The following is a 12,691-nucleotide window of genomic DNA, read 5'->3' as shown; positions in this document are numbered from 1 at the left end:
TTGTAGGTCTTTGTATTTTGTTATCTTCTCCAGTTCTTTCTCGTCTATTCTGCTGTCTCCAGGCACTGCCACGTCCACTATCCAGACTTTTTTGTCTTTCTTATCGACAATTGTTAAGTCTGGGGTGTTATGTTGCAGGTGCTTATTATTATTATTATTATTATTATTATTATTATTATTATTATTATTATTATTACATAATGCTGAATTGAATGGACCATTGGCCTGATCTAGAAAAACTGACCTTATTTGTAGTTTTCTTTATTTTATTCTGGCTTTCTGGCAGTTTTAGCAAGGTGGTTAGCAGTGGCTACAACCAAATTCAAAAGCAGATACCACAAAACATATCAGAGCAAACAATGTTTAAAAATACTGTTAATAAAGAATAATTAGAGGATGGGATTATTATCTTTTTGGAGGAATAGTATCAGTGAACTAAAAGACAATGGTGAAGCCTGGTATGATTGAAATCTTTTTCAACATTGTGTGTATTGGAGAATATCTAAGAATCTCTTCTAAGTAGAGTTTGTTTTCTTTCACAGTGGAATTAGGAAAGGTTCGGCAAGAATTTGAGCTTCAGGAGAGTACCCTGAGAAAAGAGAGAGAGATGTTGAAGCACCAGTTGACTCAAACAGAAGAAGAGTGTCAATTGTCTATGAAACATCAAAAGCAAGCTTTTGAAGAGGACCTTGGGACTCTTAGAAAAGAGAAGGTCAGTTATGTAGGTTCAAGAAATCAACAGTCCTAGAGCAATTTATAGTGGTTGGTATCAAATAGCCCTTGTCTCCCCAAACTAAGATCAATTCTAATACATCGTATCAGGCTCCATAGTTGGTAGCTGTGTTTGTTTTGGAGGTAAAAGCAACAAACCAACACATGGCAAAAAATTAACAGATTTATAATTACAGGAACTTTAATCAACCACACTTTCATCAGAATCCATTAAAATATTGTTTAAGGCACTACAAGAACAATTGTTGGATTTATAAGAATACATTTGCTTCATTGCTATAATTTAAATAATAAAATAATTTTGATTTTGTTTTTCAGCTGTTTACATGTATATCCGCTATGAGATCATTCTCCTTGCTAGGGTTGATAGATATTCATTATGAAGATACGGATTATCTCAAACTTTCTGAGAGAGAGTAGTATCTACTGTAATACTTTGCCATAGAGTTAACATAAACAACTTAAGATTTCCATTAAATAGACAAAATAGAATCAAAGAGCTTTGATGCAAATATGATAAATTCTCTTTGTCTATTCTACTGTCATTATTTAATAGTTCCTAATATATTTATCTTAAGTAACTTGGAGAAAATTATATAATTGCATTTTCCTCTGTCTGCTGTGAAGAATTACAGCTTCAACCTAGTTATATCAGTCATGTGTCTTTGAGAAGGATGATTGTGAGATGGGATACATTTCAAGTTGACCTCCCCTCTCCCCAGCCTTATAATTATAAACATAAAAGGTTCAAGATTTGTAAGAAAGTAAGGATAGTAAAGAGATACCATAATTAACATCTGACTGGCAATTTATTTTTCTTATGAATATTAGATTATAGATCTTCAGTTCCTGATTTTTGGAATGACAGATTGAAGAACATATACATTTGCTTAATAAACCATAAGATTGTTGCAGCTAAACATAAACCAGCATGAAGTTCAATATATATTCTCTTATGCTCAAGTCTTTTAATGTAATGCTTTTTAATAATATTTTAAAAAAGAGTAGACTAGGTTACCAGTTTAGTCCTCCTATACAACATGCAGCATTCCCAATTATGGTAAGGATACAATGCCAGTTTGGGAACATTTTGGCCATTATGTCACAGGTGCAACTAAAGCCCAGTTTTGTACAAGGTGTGCTTGTGCCATTCTATGCAAACTAAGGTCTCCAATCTTGCAAATCAACATATTGTTGCCAGTACCACAGCAACCAGAAGATACACTAGATGCCCTGGCACACTCAAGATTCTTTATTTTTTTTAATAAATTGAGGAAGTAACTGTATCTTACTAAAAATACAGAACTAGAATAGAATGAATTATGCAAAAGTTTGATCTTAAAATAGGTATCTTTTCTCTCTAGCTATGAAGTTCAGTGACTGAGTTCAGGTTATTAGCTATAAGTCAACTTATTTTAACCTATACTATAAAGTTATTAAGATGATAAAATACAAGGACCCACACAGATGATCCATGGAAAGAAAAGTGTAACAGAAACCTATATTAATACATCCATATACAATAATTCTTTATAAATTGCATATTATAATTTAGAATTTGAATAAAAGTGAATATATGTAGCTCACGGTTAAACTGTGAAGTCTTGGTGTTCTCTGAATTTGGTTGTTTGCTTGTAGACATTTCATTATCCAACTAAATAACTTCACCAATAATATCATCATCCACACTTCAAAATCATTTCCAAGCATATCATGCATGAATGATAGTCCATGGCCCAGTACTCCATTTGCAAATACCATGAGATTGCAAAATAACAAATTTCATCAATGCAAATATTTGTGCTTTAATTTCAAAAATGGACTAATATATGCAAAATCCAGCTGCACAATGTTCAAGTAAAAATGCAAATATAAGACTGCTAATAAGACTAGAAGGCTTTTTGGAAGTAAACTGCTTCTATACCTAGCTTTATGCCTCCTCATCTCAAAACTGATTAAGAATTAAGTCACCAATTTTCAGATCAACCCATTTGAGTAACGTTGCCCATAGAACTAAACAGCAGATCAGGAGGATGAATTCAGTAAAAGTTCTGGCTGAAGTTCTTGGATGAGAAGCAAAATGTCTTCAAGTCCAGTTGCCTTTTGAAAAAACTTCTTTGGGGTGCCTTTATTAAAAGTTTATTTTCTGTGTACTCTGATACTCTCTGAGATGAACCCAAAATGCATAGTTAAATGTCTATGAAGATTCTGGATGACTGAGAATCTCTGAGATCAAAATTTCCAAAAAGTCCCAGAAGACAGGCTTTTAATCGTATTGAGCTCATATTCAGTAATATTTTAGTTGATAAATACTGTACAATACACTGCTGATACCAGGAGATCCTACGTCTGGTCCTGATGGAGGAAAAAGATGAAAGTGTGAGCTGTCTTCAGCAAGAGAAGGAAGAATTGGTGTCTAAGTATGAAGCTGAGAAAAGGGAGCTCATGGAGGAAATCCTCACTTTGCAGCAGCGCAGAGATGAAAGTCTCCTTATGCTAGAAAATGAAAAACAAAAGGTGAGAGGAAATAGTTGAAAGGTTATACAAGATAGAAGGAAACTTTGTTCCCCATCTCTCCCGTGATATTATCTATTGAGGACATTACATACAGGGATTTACTCAGAGCTCAATGAACACGGACTGTCAAAATTCTCCATACTGGGTAATATTCAGAAGGGAAAAGAAGGGTATTTTCCCCAAAATATTTTTTGGAAGTAGTGCAGTTGCATCTGGTTCTATTATCTGAAATTGAAAACTTGAGAATTTGTTCAGGTTCATATTTTTAAGGAGACAAACCTCATTCACTTTTTCTGGATTAATAAGGAAATTGGGATATGTTTATCCTTTCTTTTTCATAGATTTTTTTAAAAGAAGTAATATTCTTATTTTAGCATTAAGTACATAATAAATATTCATATATTGTGGGAAAGTATGTTAAAATGCTAATTTTCATACTTTTAAAAATATATGCAGATTGAAATAGAAGAGAGTTAGAACATTGATGTGTAAGCATAAAAGAAACTGAAATAGACTGGAAAGAGATTGATCCAGGCATTCTTAATACCTAATAGTTTTCAGTATCCCTGAGGTATTTTGATATCATTCGCTACAGACCTTATTTTAATGGGAATAAAATATTTATTTATTTTACTAGACAGTATCATTCATGTAAAATGGAAAGCAGACAGTCCCAGTGCCATTCCATGGAATTACCCCTGACCCATAGAGTTATTGCAGCTAGCTGACCTTCTATGCCAGATCTCTCTTGCAGTTTGGTATTGTAACTGGACACATAATACAATCCAATTAGTGCTTTATTTTAGTTACACTTTGTTGAACAAATAAAGAGCTGCTCCATAAATCATAGTTACAAATCACCGTAACATCTTAGCCCAAACAAAACAAAATAGTATTGCAATGGCTTGAGTTAAGTGTAAATTGAAAATTGCTAGCCGCCGTTGTTGGGTGCAACAGAGAAAGGCAATTGAGGTAAATAGAAAAAGATATCAAAAAGAATTGCAGGACTGACAGGCTATGGACTTCTATAGAGGAAAAAGTAAACAAAATAGTCATGTTTCCTGCCCATCCATCAAATATGATTTTGTTTCTCCTGACAAACATCCCTGAGAATTTTGCTTTAGAGTAATCTTGAAAAAGTGTGCTGTCCTGATAAATCCACGGACACATCCCTGTAACATTCTTGGCAACAGCACAAAAGGGGTTTCCTATGTCCACTTTCTATGATGTTTTACACTATCCCAGTCTAGCCCATAGTTCTGATATTTCTTGATGCTTTTCCATCTAAATCCTAAACTGGTCAGATCTGGCTAGATTTCTGAGATCAAATACTATTTTAAATATGTTAATAATGTCAATATTGTTCATAAATAAAAGTCATAAACTATATTCAGGACAGTGTAAGGTTGATAAAGTGATGAGGATGTTTGTTCTCATCATCTTTAGGCAGTCTCTCAGAAAGAAGTTGAAAAGAATCTCCTTGGTGAAAAGCTCAGTGAGTTACAACGAGAGCTGAAATATGCCAGGTCTGAGATTGAACAGGTGAAACTTGATGCTCTGAAGCGACAAGAGCAGGATAAGGTGAGTATAAACTTTTTCCTGTGACATAAGGGCAGAATTTTATTCCTTGCAGCTCTTTCATCCCAAAGAACACCTAGGACCACACAAATCAGAAGATAACTTCTTATCCTTTCATGACTAGTGGGTAGAAGGATTTGCTTGTGGCTTTCCATATCTATGTCACCTTTTGTGGAACTCTCCCACAATAAAGCCAGCCTGCTTTGGTCCTTAAGGGATATTCAGAAAAAAGATGAAAATGTTTTTGTTCTGCCAGCTATATGGAAGAAGTGGATGTTTATTCTTACTGCTGTGTTGTTAGGCTTATTCTGTTGACCTTGATGACTTTGTTACTTTTGCATAGAATTCTAATGATAATGTTTCTTGAGTTCTTTTATAAGTAGAAAGAATGAACATTTAAAATGTGGTTGGTTTCTTAAGCATTTTTTAAAAGCTAAGTAGAGAAGTTTAAATATTTTTCAGTATCGTTATTGGAATGAAAGATAACAAGATTAATGGAAATAACAAAGCAATACAGGTTTAAAACCTAAAGTTTTGAAATCTATGTTGTGAAATTATTGGACAATAGTACAATATATTCGGCTCAGCAAGGACCACAGAAAAGGACAGGATCTGAGGGTTTTGTTTTCTTTTGCTTTGGTGGAAAAATGTAAATTTCAGAAAATTGAGACAGATTACTGTAAAGTTTTGTTTTCAAGCACAATTATTTAGCATCTTATAATATTGACATGCAGTGGATCCCTAGGCAGTATAGGATATTAGCATACATTTCATGCAATTAAAAATAAAGCATATAAAGAAAATTAAAACACAGAAAATATAAAAATACAAATTAGCAGTGGAGGGAGAAAATCAGCTGGAGAGTTCAAGTACGGATTAATAATGTCCTGGATTTGCCTCCAGTTCTCAGTCATGAAAATTGTACAGATGCCAGCACTTATTTAGGGCTCTGTTTTATTGACATCTGTGATAAAAGGTTTATTTCCAGCTACATACAAACTGAGATTAAGAAAATGACTACAGATTAAGTTTCCCAGCATTCATATCCCAACAGTTTCTAGAAAATCTATAGTGCCATAAGGGGGCAGTGTTCTTGCAGAAAATAAAGTCAGCTCTTCTCCCCCTCCCCTTCTGCCCAGCCAGATGGACTGAAAATGGCAGCTTATTCAAAGCTCCTTCTCCTTGATATAAATGAGGGTAACAGCAAAAAGAAAACATGTTTGTAAGCCATCTGTGTATATACATAGCAGCTATGAGAACTATTGAATACATTTAGTAGTATACAAATATATTAAATATTTTAACAATGTTAAATATTCAAGTGCATTTTAGTATTCTATATTTATCATCCCCCTTTTCTTTGGAGAATGAAAACAGTGAGCATGAGAAATTTAGTTGCACAAAAACAATATTGGGGTTGAGAAAGAGTGATTAGTCTACAGCTCTATGGTCAAGGAGGTCAGTTCCCTAATCCCAATGCAACAACTCACCACTCCCTGGGAGAAAGAAAATGTGGGAGAACTATAGCTCTGCCCACTTCCCCATTGTCATAAAGTATCAAGAGCTTCTCTGAGAGAAAACAGCTACTATGGAGAAAGGACAATCCACTTTTGCTCCATAGATGAGGTATAGAGATGTGGGATTGATACTGAGAACCAGTTTCTCGGGGCAGTACATAAACAACCAAAGGGCTCCTAGTTACAAGGCTGAAGTGTGCAAGGGAAAAATCTAACCAGGTGTGCGACTGACAGAAAAAAAGTGCTGCAGTATAAAAGGGGACTGGATTCTCAAGCTGACCAATGGCAATTAAACAGCATGGACAAATCGTTGTTAACATCTTTCCTGAACTGCTGTAGCCTTAATTTGAATCAGAATTATTATGGTTGCTTTTAATGTCTTCTTTTTTTAATGCAAGAAAATTGATCAGTGGATTTTGTGGTTCTAATGTCTTCAAGGTTGTTTTTTAAAAGCAAATCTGTATTTAGAAAGCATGGGAATGTAACTAATTGAAATTCCAATTACTTGAAATTAATGTGGCATAGCACCAAGGATGAAATACTAGCAGTTATAGGAACCTTGTTCTTTTTGTAAACATATAGAGAAGCATGGAAAGAGATAAGTAGATACTGGTGATGTCATGAGGACATCTAACATAGGGATGCTATGCTGACACAGGCATTCTTTGATTAGGCTCCACATTTTGTTTCTCATAATGCATCTCTGGATTTTTCCTTTTTTCAATATCCTTTGTGGGATTTGCTTTTAAATAAAAACACATTGGCAATATCAGCCAGAGCCCTCTTGTATCTCCAGAGAAATCTATTCACAAGCTTGTGAAGCACAGCCTCTTAAGACAAAGCAAACAAACAGCACAACAAGGGTGAGAAACCCCACCAGAACAAATCTGAAAAGCATTTCAGCTGGAAAGATTGACTGAGAACCAGAAGAAAGCCAGCTTTAAAACAAATACATTCCCTGAAGGACTGTAAACAGTAACTCCACCTCAATTGTTTTGAGCAGCACAGAATGACAGAAATGGGCCCTGTTGCTGTGATTTTCTGGAAATCTTATTTCTATCCCTCAATTTCTTGATTTATGAAACAACTTTAGGCTCATTGAAGATGACTGTGATCCTACTGAGACAGAGAGAGATTGGACCTGATTCAGTGAGCTATATTCTGCAAGGTACTACATGCAGAAACAGAGTAGGAACAGAGGCTGGAACAGAGAAGGGCGAGGTAACAAATGCAAGCCAGATGCTCCTCCCCAGGGCAAGGATGTTGCAATTCATAGCTGGAAGCCGCATGGCTGTGTTCCATACATGGTCCAAACTCCGTCCTCTTGGAGAAGCTTATGAGTGGCTTGCAAAGCAGTGAGCAAGTTCTTGGCTCCAGAAGAAAAGATCTTGCCCAAGAGCATCTCATTTCCTGGAGCTCCCCCTCTCTGAATCCCCAGAGGAGCTCCCTTCAGCCTAGATGGCAAAACACAGCTTCCCAAACACAACAATCATCCTGCTCTACTCTGGGAACTGCAGTGCCGCCAGGGGTTTCCTGCCCCCTCCCCTACACACAGAGGGATGGAGGCATTCTGTGATGTTACTTCTACCTTTTCTACTGCTTTCCTGTCATTGAAAAGACTGATCTACTGTATATGATTTATTCAAAGAGAATCCAACTGTTTTGTTAATAATAATAATAAAAATCATCATCATCCTAGGTCCGTAGAAAAGACTCGCTAGATGAATAGAAATGACTATGCAACTAATACAACAACAACAACAACACATTTCCCTTGTTTATTCTGAGTAACAAAACACAGAAACATGCATAAGTATGCTGGCTAGGAATTCTGGCAGCTGCATTACAAACACATCCAGAGATCACAAGTTTGGCAGTTGTCTTGAAGTGCTTCAAGATTTACCCAGTTAAAAGTTGAAGCAATGTATGCAATGAGGTGATGACAAGGAATATGCTGGCTAACCTTGCCTCACATGTAACATTCCTGTACCAGCACTGCAACCATCTATAGACATTATTTCTGCAACAGGAGAGTAATGAGCATAGAAACTGGGATAAAAGTCAGCAGGCAAAGCTAGTTAGCATGTCCCTGCTCTCTAATCACATTATCAGGCTACTTGAAGCAACATAACTACCTCTGAAATAAATTTCTCAAGAGATCACAGCTCTCCTTTAGCCCAGGAATTCTGGAAATTATAGTTCTACACAGCTGGAAGTCACAGGGTTGAAAAGTTTGGACTATCCTAAATCAGAGGATCAGAATGACAAGTGATGTTTCCTCCAAGAAGTCCTGTGATGTGGATGTTGTTTCTAATTATAAATGGGATGATTGAGGAAGCCAGATGTGTTCGATAATGTCCTGGGGCCAGTACCTCTGACACTCATTATTAAGTAATTGTTAAGTGAATTATTATGTATTCCAAAGTCTATTTTAACCCATGCCACTCGGTTAACTCTGGAAATGGTTTTGCCTTCCAGATGTATTGGATTACACCTTCCAACAGCTATAGTCAGGATGACTAACTATATTAGCTACAGATAATAAATTGTCAACACATCTGGAAGGTATAGGATTGGGAAAGATTGATGTTCTTGAGGAATCTTGGATGATGCACCTATCTAGATTATATCCTATCATCAGGATTGGGCCAGTGTCTCAGACTGCTGCTTCTTAGATAGCACTAGGTGGCACTCAGTATCCACAAGTCAATTCCCCATGTAGGCAAGTGACTTTTATTATAAGAATAAAGATAAAAATGGGGGGGGGTAAATATAAGCCCATGGCAGCAGCATCTAAGTCTTAGATAGCATAGGTAAAGCATATACAGTGGTGGCAGACCAGATTTCATCAGGATACAGATATACTGACTGTCCTAAATTGATCAGTATTTCATCTGCAGGTTGAAACAGTGGAATCTCTGATCTGAATAATATTTTATTAAAAAAAAAAGTATGGGCTCAGATGGATAGCTGTAGAGGAGACAGATAATATAAACATAGTTAAAATTTTGTGGAAATTTGGATAGTAAGAAGATATAAAATATATAGTAAACTATTCAGTTCGATAGCACTAGACAGTTAATTACTCTAAATGAAAGTAAGTTATTGTAGATTTTGAACAGTAGTTTTAAAAATGTTTTTTTACATATGGAAAATATGAATGTTTAATATGAGCTGGCCATAGAGTAATGCACAGGCTTCAGACCAACTTGCTTGATTTTTAAGCCTTTCATCTCTCTTTTCTGTGCAATTTCAATATGTAGAAAGGCACTACTATTTATGACATTTCATCAAAAAAGCAAATCAATTAACAAGACAATACAAATATATTCAACACTACATTACAAATACCCAAACTTCCTTTTCTGTTCTTTAGAAAGATCTGGGAAAATTTAACTCATGTCTTCAGATTTGCTATTAGGGTTGTTGTTTATTGGATTTATCAAGATTTTTCAAAAGCCTCTATGTGCCTAACACAGACTTCTTTTCCATCATAGCTAGTTGTTATTCCTTCAGTATTTCATACAAGATTTTCTTTCCATACCCATGGAAATGATCTGTCATGGTCGCTATGAATCCTGAACTACACCTGAACCCTGCCCAAAGTCCAGAAATTGAAGTCTCCCAGGGAGATGCCAATATATGCCCAAAGATGAGATCCCTGAGTCATTTTGTAGCAAGATGGTCACCTTCCCTCTTTTTTCACTCCAGATGACTATTGCCTATCTCTGTCCAAGGAACAAAATAATCACCTCCATGTCTTATCCCACTTCCCATAATCCAGTATATTAAACCTTGGACAAACCAGTCCACTAACAGTTGACTCATTTGCCCTCTTCCTTGTCTAGTTAAGTTTGCATATTTCTGGCTAGTCTTCTCTCTCTGTTTCAACCTGCTTCATCCTTCATGCAACTCCAACTCTTTATACATCCCTTCATTTTTGCCTTCTGCCTGTGACTTTTGCAATAGGCATTCTATTTCCACTGCTCCTCATACTGGCCACTGCCTTCCACCATGCTGGCCAACTGGTTTTTAATGGCAGCACCAATGGATAAAGCCATCCTTAAATATAACAATCACAGGATGGCTAGGACACCAGAACCCTAATTGCAATTTCTGGCCTCCTCAATCTATGTTTTGCATGCATAAGATCCAGGTTGACAAACCAAGAATAAAACCAGCAACATAAATTTCAATCCTTCCCACTAAAATCCCCTTTATTACTTTTGTCAGGCTACCAATTTACTTCCATGAGAAAGTAGAATTAAATAAGGAGGGGTTTAATGACACTTTCTCTTCAAAGGAAAATAGATTGGCCACTTCAAGTTCAACAGAAGCACACACAGAACTCCCCGTGGAAATCTGGCCTATGATACAAGTCACAGTGGGGCAGAGTCTTCTGCCAGGATAATGGAAAGTGCAGCTGCTTTCCATGAGGCAATCACAAAGGGTAGAGCCTGGGGGGAATAAAATGCCTTCACCTGTTCTCTCAGCTGCCCTACTTCCTTTGCTGAGCTCTAAGATGTTTGGCAGGAGCAATCCTGAATTTTATTTTGTTTTATTGGATAAATTGCTTATACACATCCAATGTTAGTCATCTTTATTGTTTATCTTATAGATAAACTGTAGGTAGCAGCACCAGCTAATTTTGACTGGACTCAGAGATTAAGGACGATTCCTTTGGTTGGAACTTGGATAGGAGAGTTCCAAGGAATCCTGGGCTATAGGCCAGATTGGGCAGGTAAATGCATCCTGGAAGAGGGTATAACAAACAGTTTCTATACGGTTGCCTGAATATGTTCAGATTGTCACCAGGAGTTGAATTCAATTTGAAGGAAGTTCACTTTTTACAACACACTTTTTACAATAATGTACAGTGTGTGTTGAATTGTATTACACTGCTGTACATTTTCAGAGCAACCAATGATTAGTTTTTTGCAGTTCCTCTCTTCTAGGTAGAACTACCAAAAGGAGAATCATAGGACTGGAAGGAGCCATTTAGCTGGGGTTTGAACTTCATACTTGATACAAAGTTCAAGCTAAGCTAAATGCTGGAATCATATTAAAATATCTCTTAACAGATATCCAGTGAAAAGTCCAATATTTCTATGAGTAATTGGTTCTAATGTCAAAATTGTCTTACTGTAAGAATTTTTCTCTAAAGTTTTCACAGAGTCAACTATACAGACAGTCCTCGACTTACGACCATACTTGACCCCCAAATTTCTGTTGTTAAGTGAGACACTTGTTAAGTGAGTTTTGCCCCATTTTACAACCTTTCTTGACATAATTGTTAAGTGAATCACTGCAGCTGATAAATTAGTAACCTGTTTGTTAAGTGAATCTGGCTTCCCCATTGATTTTGCTTGTCAGAAGGTTGCAAAAGGTGATGACATGATTCCGGGACACAACAACAGTCATAAACATGATTCAATTGCCAAGCATCTGAAAGTTGATCACATGATCATGGGGATGCTGCAAAGGTCGTAACTGTGAAAAACAATCATAAGTCACATTTTTTAGTACCATTGTAACTTTGAATGGTCATTAAATGAACTGTTATACCTCGAGAACTACCTGTATCTTCCAGAATTCCTCATTGCTAGTTGTGCTGGCTGGGGTTTCTCAAAAATAGTTCAACAGATCTAAAGGATATCTGGTTCTCCATTTGTGCTATATGCCAGTGATACAACTGCTATATGCCAGCATTGCAACTGCTAAGTCAAATGGCACTCCCACCTTAAATTTTGGATCACAGTCCACTAAAATTTGTTGTTAAACTGATTTTTTTAAAATGTAATTGATATTAAATATGAGGAGTAAATCATATTAACTGAATTAACCTATAATTCATTACTTTTAAGTTAATGATAATGTAAATAAAATGTAGTTTTAATAGGATACTGCTCCTTTGGTTATCCTGGCCCTGTTCTTGTTCTAGATTATAATCCTTGCTTTGTTACTCAAGAAATATAAGCTATATATTGCTGCTTTACTCTATACCTTAAAGTTAAATTTGAATCATTTTATAGAAATGTAGAAGAAGTAAGACTGTAAGCAGCCTATTGCTGCTTACACTTCCCAATTTCCATACAGCATCTTGGCTTAGTTTCCAGTATCTTCCTTTTCTCTTTTGCCAAGGGATTCATTTCCCATAAAAGAGACAAATGTTCTAATTAGTAGTTTTTACTAGATGACTAAGTTGCTTGTCTCAGTTTTGCTACATGATCCCATGTCATAGAAGAGGAAGAACACCTAATCCATGAGTTATAATAGGGAAATGTATGGGTATTTTTTATTTCTCATTTTCTGACCCCAGAAAGGGGCATTAATTCAGCCTACTGATA

General features: G+C 36.0%; 1 protein-coding gene across 6 annotated transcripts in view; it reads left to right on the top strand.

Annotated features, from left to right (window-relative positions):
* Positions 1-12,691, top strand: part of CROCC2 (ciliary rootlet coiled-coil, rootletin family member 2) — a 100,124-nt gene that overhangs the window by 48,812 nt on the left and 38,621 nt on the right. For all 6 annotated transcript variants that reach the window (XM_039320571.1, XM_039320570.1, XM_039320569.1 and 3 more), the window contains 3 exons: positions 543-712; positions 3,070-3,249; positions 4,696-4,830. In XM_039320571.1, coding sequence (XP_039176505.1) covers positions 543-712; positions 3,070-3,249; positions 4,696-4,830 — 485 coding nt within the window. The remainder of the gene's footprint in view (positions 1-542; positions 713-3,069; positions 3,250-4,695; positions 4,831-12,691) is intronic.

Source organism: Crotalus tigris, unplaced genomic scaffold, assembly GCF_016545835.1.
Source record: "Crotalus tigris isolate CLP2741 ecotype Arizona unplaced genomic scaffold, ASM1654583v1 scf7180000023658.1318691, whole genome shotgun sequence".
In the NCBI taxonomy this organism is placed as follows: domain Eukaryota; kingdom Metazoa; phylum Chordata; class Lepidosauria; order Squamata; family Viperidae; genus Crotalus; species Crotalus tigris.
The sequence above is the reverse complement of the archived record's forward strand: the minus strand, read 5'-3'. Positions and strand labels throughout refer to the sequence as shown.